Source organism: Sarcophilus harrisii, chromosome 1 (genome assembly GCF_902635505.1).
Source record: "Sarcophilus harrisii chromosome 1, mSarHar1.11, whole genome shotgun sequence".
NCBI classification, from domain to species: Eukaryota; Metazoa; Chordata; class Mammalia; order Dasyuromorphia; family Dasyuridae; genus Sarcophilus; species Sarcophilus harrisii.
In genome coordinates, this window is record NC_045426.1 from 258199841 (window position 1) to 258219429 (window position 19589).

Sequence of the window (19589 nt, forward strand, 5' to 3'; positions counted from 1 at the left end):
GTTGATCTGAAGTAAATTCTCTACAAAAGAGTGTACATCCAATCACAAACTGTCTGTCTATATCCTGGCCCTCATAAATCAGAGTTTACAGAGGGAGAGAGGAAGATACTGAAATTTATAACAAGAGCAGTGGGTAATTCACTAAGAAGGCTGGCTCTTTCCCCCCTTCTTTGTTCCCTTCTCTTGTTCCAGACCCCAAAATTAAAAAGAAATCATAGTGAATGATATCTATGAAGTAAGGCTAATAAAATAGTAGCTTCTTACCAGGCATTCAGACCTTAAAGCAGCATTGTATAAAGCACCAAACTAATCAATCTATCAAACAATTCTGGCAGTTCCCTTTAATAGTGACACACGGCTTAAATAGAAAGTCTCAGAAGGATCATTGGATGACATAAAATTTTCCTGGACTTGGAGCCTTGGGCATAGATTTTATTTTTGGTTGCATCTCTTTAGGAAACACTTGAACCTTTGGCATGGCATAGACCTGTGTGATGGGACTGATATGCTCCACTGGAAGTCCAAGTCATTCTTAGAGAGCCAATCTGTCATCAGCCGAGCAGCACTCTACGCCAGCCAAAGCATTATGGCTTACCTCATTGGGGGCAGGCTACTAATTATTTCATCCCTTGGGGAGGTGCCTAAAGCATGGCGAAACAGAGGGTAATGAAATAACCATAATGGCTTCATCTTGTCCCTCTCCAGAACCTTTCCCTGCCACAGAGATAACTAAAGAGCTATGGCCAAGAATTACTTCTCTCTTGCTGCTGCCCCACCATCTTTAATATGAAATTAGTTCATGGAAACTTGAGATCTAGGGAACAGAGTCTGAAAAAGAGAAGAAAAAGGAGAGGGAAAAAAAAACAACAAACCAAAGACCAGCAAGCAGCATTTCCATTTTGAGAACTGTAGAACAGAAACTACTTGAGACCAGAGGGTATGTTTTGGGTCATTTGTTGGTTTGGTTTGGTTTAGTATCATGCTAACCAGTCTGTTAATCAATAAGAATGTATCAAGTGACCACTATATACTAGGCATTGTACTAAGTGCTGAGATTACACAGATAAATGTGAACCACCCCCTACTAACAAGGAGCTTACATCAGTAAAGACCCCCCCACACACACACACACAAAAGGTAGATTGGATAAAGTTAAAATGAAGCCAGTTGTTAAGACAACACAATGGTTCAACACAAATAGCAATGTAACCAAGCTTTCTGTAGCAGAATGTCACTTTTTGGCAATACTAGCATTCCTCTGAAGCAAACAGGGTAAATAGTGCCATCACAAAAAACAGGTTTTACTTGAAACTAAAGATATTTATTTAAATAAAATCTTGTAATGAGTTCATTAAATTCTAGTAGGTAGTTTAAAAAAACCCAGATGATCACAAATTGGAAGTATTGGCAACAGTTCTTTAGCAATAAAAGGGTTGCTCAACTCAAATGATTGTGCCCAAGGATTTTTCTTGTTACTCTAAATAGGAATAAAACATGCTGTCTTTTCTGAAAGGGCAGGACAGGGCAAAAAAAGGTATCTACACTAGTGAGGGAGAAATGTGTATTTATTTCTTGATTTAAAAATAAAAGATAATTCCTTCCCATTAAAACTCTCTGCTATGGAAACTTACCTTAATATCCAATATTTTGTTTACATGTGAAACTTAAAAGCAGACTACAGACCTTATGAATCTTATATAGGTTTCATTCAAATAGTCTCTCTGAAATCAGTAGTCAGTAAGTATAATGTTAATTCAGTTGAAAGAATTGGTCCCTAAAGTATTAGTTTTAAACGCCTTTCTTTTTTCAAGTCATAGACTCCTGTTAGGTTACTAGGTTGTTACTTTCATTCATTAGTCTTGTTTTCTTCTTTCTTTCTTTATAGGGAGAAGAGGGGCTATTCAGATAAACTTCACAATCTATACCCGGACACTGGACCCAGGTGGCTCTGGAGGAGAAAGTGAGGTTGGTGATTTTGCAGAGCCTTCCCTCACTTAGATCCATTTTACTTACAGGTCCCAGCATCCTCTCCCTGATGTCATCATCTTCTTTGAGAACAAAGGACAAACAACAATAATTCAGCTAAACTATCTGAAATACATCCCATCAACTACCACTCAACAACAACTTTTATTTTTATTCCTCTTCTTTGGATTGAAGAAGGAATACCCCATCTTTTTGTTTAAAAAACAAGACAAAACCAACAGCACTATATTCATTGAGTTTCAAATCTCCTTCAGAAGAGTTTTAGCAGTAACAAAAGAATTTTGAGTCAGGTACATTTCTCAGTTTTGGACAGTACTTTTTCAACTTAATTTTAGCTTAGTTTCTTTTTTAAAATTACATCTTAATTAAAATTCAACAAACATTTATTGAATATTTTCTGTCTTTAAGATGCTGTGTCAGGCTGTATTGCCTGAGGATAATAGAAACTGTAAAAATACCTGGCCTCAAAGAGCTTACTTCATAGTAAGGAAGATTAAGCATACAATCCCCCCCACCTCCCCCCCAAAAAACTATCATACAAAATAGAATCTATTGCTAACATGAAGGAATTACAAGGTTCAAAGGAGGGTGATATCATTTCTGCCTAGAGATAAGAAAATTTGGGCCTGCCTACAAAAGGTGACTTTTGAGCTGACCTTTAAGGAATGGTTTGGATTGCAAATTGGGTCAGAAGGAAGGGCATACTGGATGGAAGGGAAGGTATAGGGAAAATGATGAAAGTAGAAAAATGCAAATCATGTATGAGGAACAGCTGGTAGTTCAGTATGGTTGTTCATAAAAACAAGAATGTGAGTAATAGTGGCTGCAAAGGTAGAACACACTAAATGATAAAGAAAGGGGTTGGACTTTTTTGGAGTTTTTTTTTAAGGTAAATTTTATTTTATTTTCAAATGAAGATTTGTCTTCTCTCTCTGCTACCTCCCCTTCTCATCCCAATACTCCCTTTAAGAAAGTAAGAAAAATAAAATACCTGTTATAAATGGGGCTTTATTTTGTAAGCAATGGGGAGGCACTGAGGATTTTTGTGTAAGGTAATGACATGACTAGAAAGAGTAAATAAATAGCAGTACTTAAAATGGATTGGATGGAATGGATGTCATAGTCTAGGCAAAGGGTAATGAGAGCCTGTGTGGCAGCAGTGGAAATAGAAAAAGAGAATTTATGTGAGAGACTGTGAAAGCAGAATGACCAAAGATTTTGTACTGAATGGATGTAAGGTATGAGGAGGAAGAAAGAGTGACTCCAAAGAAAAATGACTCCAGAGTCTTGAGCCTGGCGCTGCTAAGGTAGTAGTGATGCCCACCAAAAAGAGGGCCATCAAGAGAAGAATCAGGTTTAGGAATACACAAAGAACTTGATTTGAGCATCTTATTTCTCATTTGGAACTTAATTTTCTTTAGGATAGAAACTACGTTCTTCCAAACCTTAAGTGTGGCTGTCCATTCCAAGTTTTTACCCTCAGTCTATTTCTCCTTTGTACACTCAATCTTTTGAGCAATATTCAGAGGTTCAATTATCACTTCTATAATTACATATCATAATATTTTATATTCCATTTTTATTTATGCCTTATGATCTTTAATCCTGTTCTTTATCTTCATTGTAACTTCCATTCCCTCCAACCCTCAATTCTTTTTAAGCCATGTCCCCTCTCCTGAGCTATATACCACTTTAACTCACTATTATCCTTTACTGTTGAATCTTTAAAACCTTCATCCTACTACCACTAATCATGTTTTGCCAAACCCTAATCTTAGAATGTTCTTTTCATTTACTCTACTTTTATTCACATGTTGCTGCATGAAACTAGAGAAAATCATAAAACCATGCTGATTGAGTTCATTATAAATTTATGTTGTATAATCTCACAGTCCTTTCTGCTTTGTTGTGGCACAAGGTCTTGTATAACACAATGAAACATGAGCTAGGATGTGCTGGGTTACTCAGGATGGATAGGTCATAGGGGAGAGTTCTGACAAAAATCATCCACTGAAGCCGGAAATGACAAATCATGCCAGTATCTTTACCAAGAAAACCCAATAGACTGTATTAAAATGATAAAAGAGTTGCTGTTCATCCCTCATTTCTTTTTTTTAAATTAAAGCTTTTTATTTTCAAATCATATCCATAGATAATTTTCAACATTCCTCATTTTCAAAGAGGACCAATGATATCATGAAGTGATTACTAGTGTGGGAATTAAATTTAATGAGGCAGAGTTACATGAAGTCATCACCTCCCTCTTTTCCAGAGACATCAAAATCCAGTGGCAGGAGAAAAGTCAAGATGACTGGCAATGGCCCCAGACACAGTGGATGACCTGGGAATCTTCAGTGTCTGACCAAACTCCAAAGTACACAATAGCACTTGCTTCAGCTGCCTTCATGGCTGTTGGAACAAATTATTCTCATTTGCCATTCTGCTGGCAGAAGTCTTAATGAGCAGAAAAGATTAAAAAGAGGTGGCAAGAATATACAAAAGAATTATACAAGAAAGATCTTAACATCTCTAATAAACAAGATGCTGTGGTTTCTGATTCAAAGCCAGATATTCTGGAGGATGAAATCAAGTAGGCCGTAAGAAGCATTGTTAATGATAAGGCCAATGGAGGTAATAATATATCCAGTTGAGCTATTTAAAATCTTAAAAGTGATGCTGTTAAAGTGCTGCAATCAATTTGCCAACAAATTTGGAAAACCCAATAGTTGCCATTGGAATAGAAGATTAGTTTACACCCCAATTCTAAAAAAAGGCAATGCAAACAAATGTTCTAATTACTGATCAATTGTACTCATTTCACATGCCAATAAGCGTATGCTTAAGATTCAGCAAGCTAGGTTTCAGCAGTATGTGAACCAAAAAGTACCAGAAAAGTAGACTGGTTTTCAAAGAGACAGAGGAATTAGAGACCAAATTGCCAACATTCCCTTAAAATGTACCCTTGATCTCATTCTTTTGTGTGTGTTCTAATAAATTGTTCCTGCTATAATCTCCCCTCTCTCTTTCAGTCTTTCCTTATTTGCTAGTGTTTCCTTGCTGCCTACAAAAACAACCATGTCCCCTCTATTTAAAAAACAACAACAACAATAACAAAACCCTCATTTGATCCAAACATCTTTTCTAGCTCTTATCTTGCCATTCTTAACTAAAGTTCTTGAGAAAGCTGACAATAAAAGGTACACATAGTTGCTATATTTTCACTCTGTTTTTAACCCTTTTCAATCTGGGTTCCAACACCATTATTGAAGTGCAATTAATCTCTCCAAAATTACCATTGATTTTTTAATTGCCAGATCCAATGACTTTTTCTAAGTCCTCAGTCTTCCTTGACCTTTGTAGTATTTGACAATGTTGAATACTCCTTCTAGATATTCTCTACTCAATAGGTTTTTTGAGATGTTGATCTCACTTGGTTTACTATCTACTTTCCTGACTGCACCTTCTCAGTGACCTTTATTGAGTCTTCATCCATACCATGTCTACTAACTATATGTGTCCCACAAAACTCTTTCCTGGCTCCTATTTTATTTTTCCTCTACACGATTTCACTTAGTAATCTCATCAGCTCCTATGAGTTTATACCCACATATCCAACACTAGCCTTTTTCTTAAGCCTCATTCCAAATAACTGTCATGTGGACTTCTCAAATTGGATGTCCTATGGGCATCTCAAATTCAACATAAATATTAATGTAAATAATTATCTCCTTTCTTCATAACCTTTCATTTCCCTCCAACTTCTCTATTACTTTCAAGTAAATTACCATTCTCCTTGTCACCATGACCATAGCATTATCCTCAACTCACTTTCACTCATACCAAAAATCCATTACTTGTCACTCTACTTTCACATCTCTTCTATAAATCTTTTTTTCTCTACTTAGATGCCTAAAACCCTAATCTAGGACCTCAATGCATTTCATCTTTGAGCATCTTCTAAACATCTTTTAATTTGTTTTCCTTGAGAACCTCATCTGGATCTTTCCTTGCTCATATTATATACTACCCTTATTATACATACTATTATACACATATTATATATACATAATATGTAATTTATATACCCTGTATTATACTTAACTTGCAAATATGATTTTATATACCTTGTAGAAAATAAGTTGCCTGATTGCAGAGACTGTCATTTTTAAACTTTTTATTCCCATCACTTTGTTTTCATTTCATACTACCCTTATTATATTTATATATCTTATACTTATAGACTCATATACTTATGTATATACTTATATTCCCTGTGTTATATTTACTTGTATACATGCTCTTAGTAGAAAGCAAGCTGCCTAATTGCAGAGGGTCATTTTTTGAAACTTTGTAGAAGAGCCAATGCAACTATTTATATACATACTTAAGGATTAGTGCTGTTCTTTCAAATAGAAGAGTAGCAATTCCCATGTAGTTTAGGACAATTTGGGGTTCATTTTGTCACAATGAAAAGAGAACTGAATTTGGAATCAGAGGACCTGGATTCCATTAATGACTATGTCACTTACTACATGTAGCACATAAATCTCTTAATTATTTTGGGCTTCATTTTCCTCAACTCTAATGAGGGGCTTAGGCAAAATAGGGGTTCTTACTTCATGTTTATGTGTATATATATATATATATATACATACATATATATACATACATGCACACCTGTGTATGTTGCACTTTTTTGACAGTCTAGTGAAAAGAAAACCAAATATATTGAAATGCATTTATCAAAAAATAGGTTTTTTTTAAAGTTCACAGATTCTGGGTTAAGAACCCTTGGATTGCATAACATAATTACAAAGGTTGTTTCAAACTCAAAATCTATGGTTTTATGATCAATGAGTGCTCATCCAATTCAAAGAATTCCAGTGTGGGGAAACCATTATGTCCTAGACATTTAAGAGTATTAGGTTCCCCAAATGCAAATGAGCAGCCTAAGTGGCTTGGGACAGGAACTCTTTCATCTTTCCCTATATTGTCTAAAACCAAATGAGGAAGGGCAATAGCAAAGAAGCTTTGCTGTCTTCCCTACTGCAGATTAAGGTCAAGACTTTGAAGCTCTGCAACTCTTTGTAGGCTATTTTCCCATTAGAGTTAATTAGTAATTTAAAAATCAGAAAATTTAAAATGACTATGAATTGCTTCAAGGACCAGGAGATGAGAGAAACTGTAAGGATGCATTCTGCCCTACAACTAAAGAGAAAAGAAAGTAAACCTTGGTTAGAAACAAGAGGCTGTAACCCTGGAAAGGAAAGCATTTGGGTCCACCCCATCCTTATGGAATAGAAGAAACAAAAGGAAGTGATCATATAGGTAGCTCAGGACCAACAATAATAATTTACGTTTCTGTTCTTTAAAAAAGATTATTTATTCTTTGTTTTCTTCACCAAACTACAGGGTTTTGTTTATTTATTTGTTTTTTAAACCTCTTCAAACAAGTAACTGTGGGAAAAATTAATACATCAAGAGAATATGATACATATTTCAAATTTAATATTTAAGAAATTTCTTAATCTAGGCCATACCAGATCCTACTATCATTCTGAATATCCCAAATCTGTTTTAGCTGTTACAAAAACCAAATGGTTAAAAGCCTCATTTGTCTCATTTTTCCCCAGCACATATGTTTCTATAAGATTTAATTTTTTTATTTTATTAAAAAACACCAATAGAAAAAAAGAAAAGGAAAACAAAAACAGAAAGTTTTGAACATCAGAGAAGATTCAAAATATATAACAATACATTATCAGTTCAAGGAAAGATATATAATATAGAAGAAATTATATCCATCTTTTCTTTGCTTCCTTGTAGATTATTCTTTTGTTCTCTGCTGCACACTTTTTTACTTTATTTTCTTCCCTTTTACCCCTCCTTATCTCCCCCAAGCAGGCTATAGTTAAGTACCCACTCACAGACCCACTCACATCAATATACACATATAGAGAGAGCAAGATGCAGACATATATGTGTGTGTATACACATATACATATACACACATATAGATCCACCCACATGCAAACATGCATCCAAAACAACATCAGTATAGCTGACATATAATGTAGATTTCTCTCTTAATTGAATCTTTAAATTTATCTCTACTTTCTTATCCCTGCTAATTCTTCTATAATTCTGCTACATAACTTGCCTGCTATTATTTAACCTTCCCCCACTCATGGATCCTTCCCTTATCTTCTTCCCTCATCCTTTACTTCTCTTCTGCCCGTCCCTCCACCATTATTTCTTTATAGATTTTGCAGGGTACTATACCCTTGATATGAGTTGGTTTTCAGAACTACAAGAACTCCTCCTTGCTCTAATGTCTCTGTGTCTATTCTTCCTCTGCACCTCATTTGTATAACATAGCATTTTTGCCTTTTTCTAGACAGTGTTGCTTCTTAGTCTATTCAACTCTGCTCCAATCTTTCTTTTGAGCCGCCCAATTGCTGGTGTCAGTCTTAAACATAGGATATAGATTTCCATAAAAAAAACATTAACAATTTGTCCATGTTAAGTTCCTTGAAAATGATCTTTACTACTGGCTCTTATGTGTTAAATTTTCTATTGAATTTGGGTATGGTTGAAAGTCCTGAAAATCTGTAAATTTGTTAAATGTCTATTTTTTTCACTCAATATTCTGGTTAATTTTGCTGAATGTGATATTTTTGGCACAGACCTAGTTATTTTGATTGCTGGAATATATGATTCTAGGACCTGTAGCCTTTTATTGTAGCTGCTGATAAATCCTGTACAATTGTAATTGTAGGTCCAGCACATTTGAATTTTTTTTCTTGTTTCTTGCAGAATTTTCTCTTTGATCTGGGGGTTTCAAAAATTTGGCAATAATATTCCTAGATGTTTTCTACAAAGGATCTTTTTGAAGTGCTGATTGGTGGATTTTTTCTATTTCTACTTTCCTCTCATGTTCTATCACTCCAGAACAATTTTCTTGCATTATTGTGTCAAGGTTCTTTTTTTTGTTGTTGTTATATTTCTTGGTCTCATAGTTTCACTAGCTTCCCCTTGCCTAATTCTAATTTTCAAGGAGGTATTTTCATCTTTGAGACTCTGTATCTCTTTTTCTAGTTGGTTTCTAGTTCTTTTTTCATAATCTTCTTGTTTGTCTTGGATGGTTTTTATTTTTTTTAAATTCCTTGATGTCTCTCATTTGATTTTTTAAATTAAATCTTTTCATTTTCAAAACATATGCATGCTGATTTTTCAACATTGACCCTTGTAAAACCTTGTGTTCCAAATTTTCCCCTCCTTCCCTCCACTCCCTCCCCCAGATGGCAAGTAATCCAATATATGTTATACCTATTAAAATATATGTTAAATCCAATATATGCATATGTATTTATGCAATTATCTTACTGCACAAGAAAAATCAGATCAAAAAGGAAAAAAAAAAGAGAAAGAAAACAAAATGCAGCAAACAACAACAAAAAGAGTAAAAATGTTGTTGTGAACCACTCTCAGTTCCCACAGTCCTCTTTCTGGATGTAGATGGCTCTCTTCATCACAAGATCATTGGAACTGGTCTCAATCATCTCATTGTTGGAAAGAGCCATGTTCATCAGAATTGATCATCATATAATCTTGTTATTGTATACAATGATCTCTCCTGGTTCTCCTCATTTCACTCAGCATTAGTTCATGTAAGTCTCCCCAGACCTCTCTGAAATCATCCTGCTGGTCATTTCTTATAGAACAATAATATTCCATAGCATTAATATACCATAATTCATTCAGTCATTCTCCAACTGATGGGCATCGACTCACTTTTCAGTTTCTTACCACTACAAAAAGGGCTGTCACAAATACTTTTGCACATGTGGATCTTTTCCCTCTTTAAGATTTCTTTTGGGATACAGGCCTAGTAGAAACACTGCTGGATCAAAGGATATGCACAGTTTTATAGTACTTTGGACAAAGTTCCAAATTGCTCTCCAGAAGGGCTGGATTTGTTCACAACTCCACCAACAATGTTATCAGTGTTCCAGTTTTCCCATATCCTCTCAAATATTCGTCATTATCTTTTCCTGTCATTTTAGTCAATCTGACAGGTATGTAGTGGTATCTCAGAGTTGTCTTAATTTGCATTTCTTTGATTAATAATGACTTGGAGCATCTTTTCATATGACTAGAAATGGTTTTAATTTCTTCATCTGAAAATTGTCTGTTCATATCCTTTGATCATTTATCAATTGGAGAATGGCTTGAGTTTTTATAAATTTCTCATTTGATTTAAAAAAAAAAATTGAGCTATTCTATACATTCTCCTTGGGCAAAGAGCCATTTAACATTATTCTTTGGGTAGAAGAAGCTTTTTTATATTTCAGTGTTCTTCTCTGAAGATGAACTCAGTCTTCCTTATTCTCATAATAGGTTTCTATGTTGAGTTCTTCTTTGCTAGTTCATTTTTTCTTTTTTAAATGAGACGTATTGGAGTAAGCACCTCTAGCCATGGGGTCAGAGGGAATGGTGCCTCAAGCTTCACATCAGCTCTACCCTCTCACTGCAAACCCCAAATCAAGAGCTCTACCCTCCTGCAAGTCCTGACCCCACTCCTTTTGCAATCATCATATGTGCAGGTTCCTTCTCACCCAGAGTTGAGTCTCTCCAGCACAGTTGGGCCTACTTCCAAATCAGCTGAAGTTCACTTGGTCTTCCCAGACTCAGACACCCTACTTCCCACATAGTCTAGGAGATAAAATTTCTGTGGTTACTACTGCAGCTCAGAGGTCCCTAGTTGGTGTTTCTGGGGAGCTAATCCAGAGGTCTCAAGTCTTTCTTTGAATTTTCTTGGCTTGCACAGGGAGGATCCCTGTTTTGCTCCAAGTCTTCTTGATCTTTCACCAGTCTATATTCATCCTGAGGCGCAAATTTCTTCTGTTTGTGAAGGAAATCTGGTTGAAATTTATTGACCTACTCTAACATTTTCCCAGAATTCTCCCTCTATAGGACTTTTTAAGGCTTATACAGCCCATTTCTAGCCATGTGAGGAAGGCAGTACAAATATCAAACAGAATGTTAGAATTTGTAGAAACCTCAAATGTTACTAGCCAACCCATTAGTGAAGATAAATTATCACTACAAAACCCTCACAAATGATCAGCCAATTTTCAATTTAACAATTTACCACATGACCATCATGTACAAAGCACTGTGATAGGCACTTGGGGTACAAGGCAAAATAGTGCTGCCGTCATTCACTGAAGAGTATATATTTCCTTGAAGGCCTCTAGAGAAAAGAATGTCACTAGTAATGTTGATAGTTCATCCCACATTTGGACAGCTCTAATTGTTAGGGGGGGTTATTATTATTATTCCAATTTTATAGACATGAAAACTAGAGCTCAAAAAGATTAAGACAAGGAAGAATTTACACTTGCATTAGATGTAATCACCTGGTGTTCAAGTCCCTGATTCTTCCTCTCCCTCTTGACTCTCCATTCCCAGCCCAATGCACTGGAATCACCATCAGCAAATCAGAATGGGAGGTGGGTGTGGGAGAGTTCCCATAGTCCACTGCTTGCCTAATGGAGGGGATACTGATTGAAGAGGGAGATACTTATATCACAACCACAGCTTCAGGGATTTGGGGGCTGGAATGGATGTATATCCCTGAATTTCCATTCAAAGCATCTCTCCATGAAAATGATTATACATGGTCTCTGGGAGTTTTAGTGCTAGACTTCAGGTACACTATGGGTTAAATAATCTTTTGTGGACTAATGTGGGAATATGATTACCCTGCACATAATTCTGTTTGTATGGGTTATTGCATGTCAAGATCCAAATATCTGACTTAAACATTAATTTTTGGAACACAACCTGTTTGCAAGTTAGGGACTACCTGCTTGTAACTTCACGATTGAAAGCAAAGTTCAGTTACCTCAGGGGCATCTATAGTGTGACAGATAGCCAATGAAGGCATGGTTTCTCTGCTTTCCTTATTTTTAGCTATACATGAGCCTGGTAATAGAGAACAAAAGGAGAGAAAACAAGATGGAGCTATTCTGACCCTTTCAATAAAACTGGTACATATCTAGCAATCTAAGGGCTCAAAATGGAGACTAAGGTTAGTTGATTAAATAATTTGTACCCAGGTCTCCAGGAGACTGGGGAGAAGGGGGATTTTTAGAGGTGGGTATGAAGTATCATCCAATAACTTCCTAATTTATTCAATTATTCCCGCTAACAGTATAGTAAATTCATTGTTTCTCTGATGTTGAAAAATTGTCAAAGTCCTGTAACATTTTTGTGAATTGGGGAAAAGCCCAATTACCTAATTATGACTCGGAGGATGCAGAAGAGAAGATATTACATCTTAAGATTCAATTGTATCCTTGTCTCTTTAGTGATAGGAATAGCAAAGCTTTCTTGCAAAAGAGATAATATTTGTAAATAGTGTTTAGCACAGAGTTTAGAACAAAGTAGGCACTTAATAAATGCTAATTTTCCCTATTTTTCTTCTTTTTTCTCCCTATCCTCTCCCTTGATATCAAAATTTTATTGTCTTCTCTTATGTGATGTAAAATGAACCAATAATAAAATGCTAAAGTAATAAAAATTATTATACTGCCTAAATCAACTTAATTATTTAGTGCCATGCCAATTAAACCACCAAAGGATTACTTTAGAGAGCTAGGGGGAAAATTCATCTGTAAGAATAAAGGATCAAAGATTCTCAAAGGAAATAATAATAAAAAAAAGGAAGCAAAGATATTTTTCAGTACCAAGCCTCAAACTATGGACAAAGCAGTGATTATCAGAAATGTTTATAATGGCTAAAAGATCAATGAATGGAATAATGAATGGAACAGTTTAGGTATACAACATATACAATACAACACAATTATATAGTGTTTGATAAACACAAAGACCACAATTAGACTTACTATTTGAAAACCATTAGGAAAACTGGAAAGCAGCCAGACAGTAATTAGGTTTAGATCAAGATCTCATACCACATACCACAATAAGTTTCAAATGGGTATATAACATAGATATAAGTGATCATGTCATAAATAAAAAGTTTAATGCTTTTTAGAATTGTTGACTTCTATGCACTCCTGCCTTACCAAAATGACTATGAACATAGACAAGATCTTATCATCAATCGATATTTGTCTTGTGATTTTATTATTATTTTCTTTGAAAATTATAGCTTTTATCACTTTAATTTCTGAATAAACATACACACATATAAACATTATGCATGTCTATGCATATATACATGTATATATGCTATATTCAACAGTCATTATTTCTCTCTCAAAAGAAGGAAAAAAGGTCTTATTTCCTCATTTTTTCTCTGGGACCAAATCTGGTCATTATCTTACAAGTTAAACATTTAATTTTGTTGTTTTTGTAATTGTTCTTTCCATTTACATTTTTTATATGCACTTTATATAGAATTTTCTTGGTTCTTCTCATTACTGTTTTTTTAAAACTAATCTAAAAATGTATTTAAAATATTTTCCAACAAAAATCATTTAAAAACCACAGGAAAAAACAAACTTTGTTTTACCCAAGAAAGATCTTTGAGTACATACTCTGTATTTACAGGGTCTATGGATAAATTTCAGGGCATCTCTTTCCTTGGATTGGGAAAAAAATTATAATTTTATTTTCAATAACCTCTAATTGAATTTAGCAAGGGAGGGTTTCATAATTTTCATCGTGTTGCCGAAGGGATCAAAAACACAAAAAAGTTAAGAATTCCTGTCTTAAAGCATAAAATAATTTTTATTATTATTATTAAAGGGAGTTTATATCACTTCTCCTTATACCAGATTTATAACCAAGAATCTAACATTTCCTTTTCCTCCATGTGTTGCTAAGTTCTTAGGCACAGGTTCACTATCTTGAAATCCTGATTCTTGATGTCTCAAAGGTCAAAGAGCAAGATACATAGGAAATTAAGAGTGGACTAAATAAGGGAAAAATCAAGTTGATGCCCCAGGATGGAGATAATTTCTAAAAGAGATGTCACTTTCAGTTGGCACAATCTGGGGCTTGCGGTAATTGGCCCTTTACCTCCTGCAAAGTGTCCTGGCTAACATTTCAATTACTCTAAAGAGGACCCTGAAGTCTGCCCCTCCATGGGTAGCTCTGCCTGAACGCTCTACTGTCCAACCATTTTGACTATGGCAGAAAATTTTAAAAGGGAGAAACGTGATACTTGCCTGTAATAATGCCATTTTTCTCCACAGGTTCCTGCCAGCTGACCTTGAGAGACGTGTCCAGAATCTCGGTGAAACTCAGGTGTCCCACAGCTCCAGGCTCTAGCAATCAGAAGAAGAAATCTGTTAACAGGGAGTCCCATTTCCTTTTGATCAGATTCGTGGGGCAGGGTTAGGGCCAGGGAATGAAAATGGTGATTCAGGGCCAACAGAAACCTGCAGGAAACATCAGTAAGAACAGCAGGAGGGGGAGGGAATGCAAGGTGTTAAGAGGTACTCTGGCTATTATCACATAAATTATTTCATCCAGTCTTCATCCCAACTGTGCGGAGAACTAAAGAGACTGGCAGCAGGAAATTTACACACACCTTGTACTCCATCTCTCCCCTTGATCTAATCTAATTAGAACAATCGCTTCTGCTGTTTTTCCCCCCAATAGTCTCTCACTACCATCTTCCCTGCTTTTATGGGTTCTGAGTTACCACCAGTTCTTACATCTTCATGAGCCGAAGAAGTTGCGCATTTGCATGTAGGATTTCCTTGGTTTACATTTATTATGGGGGGCAATGCCTTTGGCCAGGTGATAAGTTCTCCCCCTACACCGGTATTTCCATCATCATATCCTACCTTTGGATTAAATAACAAAGGTGGGAGCACTAGCTTCAGAAAGCTAGTCAATGATAATCAATAAAGTCTTTACTGGAGTTTTCTCATAAAGAAAGGGCAGATTCCTCAGCCTCATAGACTCGTAGAATATCAGAGGTATTAGGGAACTTAGGGGTCATCTGGTCCAATCCTCTTATTTTATAGAGGAGGGAACTGCTCAAGGTCACATAGTGTAAGCGACAGAATAGGTATTATGTAAGTTTCTGGGAGAACTAAGGGGAAAAAAAACCTGTTCTGGCTCTTAAGAAATCTTATGTTCTAACAAATGCTTTTATGTTATTTTGTGGGTAAAGTAGGCAGGTGAAAGGGTGAGGGGATATTGTGCTTTTTGCTCTAACTCTACTGTGATTCTTTGAACTAGCTGTTACCTCAGAAGGCACACATGTAGCAGGGTTCTGGAGGGTTCAGGTATTAGGCAAAAATGTTTTCAGTGAAAGAAGGAGAATTGACTGAGACAAGAACTGTGGTAGAATAGAAAAGGACAACTAATAGAATGCTTCTAATGTACTGCTCTTGGGGGGGGGAGGATAGGGAGGAAGGGAGGGGAGAGGGGAGTCTCAAATGGCTGTGAGGCAGTAAGAGAGAGAGAGGCAGTATAAAGCCAAGGAACCTCCTTGTTAGCTCTGGAAGTAATGAGTGGTGATATGCCATAATTGGGCCTGGCCAGAGAAGGGATGAGCAGAGGCTGACCCTTTCTTTCATGTCCACATTCTTATTCCTTTTTCCCTGGCTTCCTCTCTGTTCCTCCACTCTAACCACTGCCCAGATGTCAAAAATGGAGAAAGAAACCAGTCTAGAAGGTCTAGACTTAATCTTCAGTCTAGAAGAATTTGGAAAAATATATAGCTCCATAATGCCCAGTCACTGGGTCCTGTAGAGTTCATTCAAGAAGAACAATTTTCAACATCAAAGAACCAAACACAAAAAGACGGGAACTGTACTTCATCTAGAATAAAAACAGCTATGGTTGCTGTTTCACAGGTCCTTGCAACCTGAATGTATGTGTGTGTGTGTGTGTGTGTGTGTGTGTGTGTGTGTGTGCCAACCTCTATTTTCTCAAAAAGTTAACTTTCTGGATTTACTATTTTTTTCCTGGTAGATGGTGAAGGAAGCAACTCAAAAGTTCTTTGGTTATATTTAAAAAAAAATAACCACTCCCTCCAAAAAAACCTTTCCCCTCCTATTTTCATTTCTAAGAGAAACACAGGGATAGAAATGTCCAAGTTCACTAGAAAAGGTATGACCAGTCTACTTTTCTCCTTTTTATTTCTCACAGACCCATTCCTGACATTGTTATCTTCCTTTTCCAGAAAGTTTTTCTCTGAGATAAAATGAAGAGAAGAGTTCAGAAAGAAAAATAGGAGAGAAGGAGAAAAGGAAGGTGGTAAAGGAGAAAGGAAAAGGGGGGAAAAGGCAAAAGATAAATAATGTGGGGAAAAGATGAAGTTTTTAAGATGAATGCAAGATCAGTTTTCCAATTGGTATTTGAATAACCACAACACATGATTAAAACAAAAATTGGCAACTGATTCTGGAAATACGCATGTCAAGGTGAATCTTTCAAAAGGTTTTTACGGATGAGCTCAAACACTCAGACAAGCTTTAGCTTCCTAGGGTAGAAGAGGGCAAAATAGAATGGCTGTCAAGACTATATCATCCTCTCTCAATTTTGATCTTTCAGAGACACATTTTGACTGGTGTTGGATCCAACTCATTCTTTCTTCAATCGATGAGCTGAGGAAGAGAGCTTTTTGCTCACTTTGTATTCTCTGTGCTCCTGCTACCTGGATTGCTGCCCAAAAATGCTATCCTCCAGCTTGTTGAAACCAGTTGGCAATGTCTGGACTGAAAATTTATATAGTGTTTCCTCTATTTTTCTTCTTTTGCCCCAAATTCTCATTTTACTTGAGCCTTGACAAAGAAAGTCTGCCACTGTATTAGCTAATTACACCAGAGTGAACCTCTTTTTCCCTTTCTCTTAAAGCAAGTACTTTTTATCTAGATTCCAACTGTGTATTTTATTAATTTGTATATCACATTTAGTATGCTACATAATGAATGTGATTCTATCTATCCAACCTGCATGGTTGAGAAAATTTAAAACACTGAAATCATTCCTAGAATTTTTGAAATTCCCAGGGAAGGATTCTTCTTACTCATTCCCTGTAAGTCAATCAGATTTGATTTTCTATTTCCTGGAAACAAAGTTTTAGTCTTTAAACAAGAACAATTGAAAGAGAGTGGGGGGATGGAGAAAAAAACAAACTTGACTTTTAGTATCTGGATTTAGTCAGGATGATTTCCTCTTTAATTTGAAGAGGCTATCCCTTTGTCACTTTTTAGCACACTAATGTGTCCTGGGAACAGTAAAATACAATATCATATAAGCTCTATTTATAATTTTCCATGATGTTTGCTGATCTAAGGAGAAGCACCCAAGAGACTGACTCCTTTTTAAGTAAGCAAAATAGTGAAAAACATTCAAATCAAGAAAAACGACAGGAAAGAAAGCTGGGAAGAGGAGCCTGGAATAGGCTACCCTGCGGCTGTCCAAGATAAAGGCCAGTGTATTTACTCATCAGCAGGAAACAGGCAAGATGCTTCTTTCTCTCCACCACCTTTTTGAGGTGACTGCTATAAATAAATAATTGAATTTTATTCTTTTTCACTTTAAAAATAAATGGACAAAGTGTTATTTGTTGTTATTTTTTCTGACATCTATTACAGTTATATTTTGTGAAAAGCAGCTAGGTTTGTACAGCTTTGAATATTAAGTTCCTAAAATCCTTGTGAATAACTGCTTAGGTAGTCAAATACTGTTGATCGCCTCAGCATGGGATAATATTAATACAAAATTCTAAAACATAGTCATTGCAAAGAAAGTATATTGATGAAATGTGGGCAAATCCATGAGACTGCCTATCTGCTACATTCTGGGTCACTTCTAAGGGAATACATATTTTATGGATTAGCACTAAAAGATGTCACTTTGGAATAATGCAGATAACACTGGGTGGTATCTTGGGGTTCTCTCCCTGATAGTAGTAACAGGGCTTATAGGATATCTAAGACTCTCCTTTTGACTCTTCCTCCTCTCCTCTCTTCCCTATCTCCCCCATCCCCCCCCCGAGCTCTCACTCTCTCTGTTCCTTCCTCCCCCCTCTCTTTGCCCCCTGTCCCTTTCTCTCTCTTTCCTTCTTTCTTTCTTTCCTTCCTTCCTTGCTTCTTTCTTTCTTTTTTCTTTCTTTCTCTCTCTTCCTCTCTCCCTTTCTCTCTGGCGCTCTCTCTCTCTCTCTCTCTCTCTCTCTCTCTCCCCCTTTCTCTCTTCTTTCTCTCTCTCTGTCCCTTCCTCTCCCCTTGCCATTTCTCTCTCTTCCTCTGTCTCTGTCTCTCTATCTGTCTCTGTCTCTCTGTGTTTCTCTGTCTTTCTTCCCCCCCCCACATACAGCCAAGCAAATCAGAAGGGCTTACCTATACCTCAATTTATTAGGAGCAGGAATTTTTTCCCTTTGAAATATGAGATCCAATTCTACATATATAAATTTGAGAGCCAGGAGGAACTGTCAACGTCAGGCTGGAGGGGACATATCTTTCTATTTTCATCACTTTGTCATGAGCAACCTTACCCTTTGGAGAACTGACCTACATTGGGAACTGGACTGGGAATTAGGATTCTTGAGTTCTAGTTCTCATCTTGACTTGACTACTAACTAATTAAGTCACCTTGAAGAAATTATTTCTCCCTTCTAAATTTGTTTTCTGATCTCTTAAGTGAAGGGAAAGATTATACTAGATGACCTCAAAATTTCCTTTAAGTTTTCATACTATGATTAATTACATACATTAATTTACAAAATAAAGTATTTGCAGTTAAGGCAAAACATTACTTTAAATATGCAATGATGAATGTCTTATACTATGAGTGCCTTTTTCTGCATATGTCTTGTCTCAGCAGAGAATTATAACTACTAAAAGGACTATCTTTACCCTGCATTTATTGCTTCATTTTGTACATAGTAGGCAGTGTGTGTATGTGTGTGTGTGTCCATATACTCACTGTCTTCATGAGTCCAGATGAGTTGGGGTGGGCTCCGAGGACCATCCCCTGGTGTGGTGAAACATAGAACTGATGTGTAGTAAGCAGTAAATTTCTTCAAGTTAGTTATGTACCCATGATGGATACCATGGAAGTCAGGAGCAATAGTGACTGTGATCAGAGCCTCTGGAACATCCACTGGCCATGCTAAGAGCTAAGAAAGAATAAATTAATAAAGTTTTACAAAACTACATTTCATTACTTTCAATTGACTGAACAAACATTTGTGGAACATGAAGAGTCACATGGATTCATACAGATGTCAAAATTAAGGTGACTCCCAATCTTATCACAGAACTAGCAATCTAATTTTGGAAACTGTGACCTAGCAAAAGGCACAAAGCAAATGATGTTGTAATAATAGAATGCTGCGATAACTGAATGCCTAGTGAGAAAAATGAAGTTAGAGTTGGAAGGTGAGAAATTGTCAGTGTTTCCGCAGTACAGTACAAGGGGAGTTCTGTTTCTAGACAACTGGCCTTGCTTCTTTAGACAGAAATATCCCTAGGGAGGAGAGAGGTATGAATTCATTATGTTATCACTCCTTAGCAGAAGTAGGTCTTACTCTTTAATTATGAGTTCCCCAGGCAGATTTCAGATCAATCATTTGATCTGAGAGGATCCACCAATCAGGATGG

General features: G+C 36.2%; 1 protein-coding gene across 4 annotated transcripts in view; it reads right to left on the reverse strand.

The window, feature by feature from the left end:
- The window catches only part of SDK1 (sidekick cell adhesion molecule 1), a 1196729-nt gene that overhangs the window by 230103 nt on the left and 947037 nt on the right, over positions 1 to 19589 (reverse strand). For all 4 annotated transcript variants that reach the window (XM_031949904.1, XM_031949968.1, XM_031949836.1 and 1 more), the window contains 2 exons: positions 18913 to 19105; positions 14193 to 14291 (listed from right to left, as the gene is read on the reverse strand). In XM_031949904.1, coding sequence (XP_031805764.1) covers positions 14193 to 14291; positions 18913 to 19105 — 292 coding nt within the window. The remainder of the gene's footprint in view (positions 1 to 14192; positions 14292 to 18912; positions 19106 to 19589) is intronic.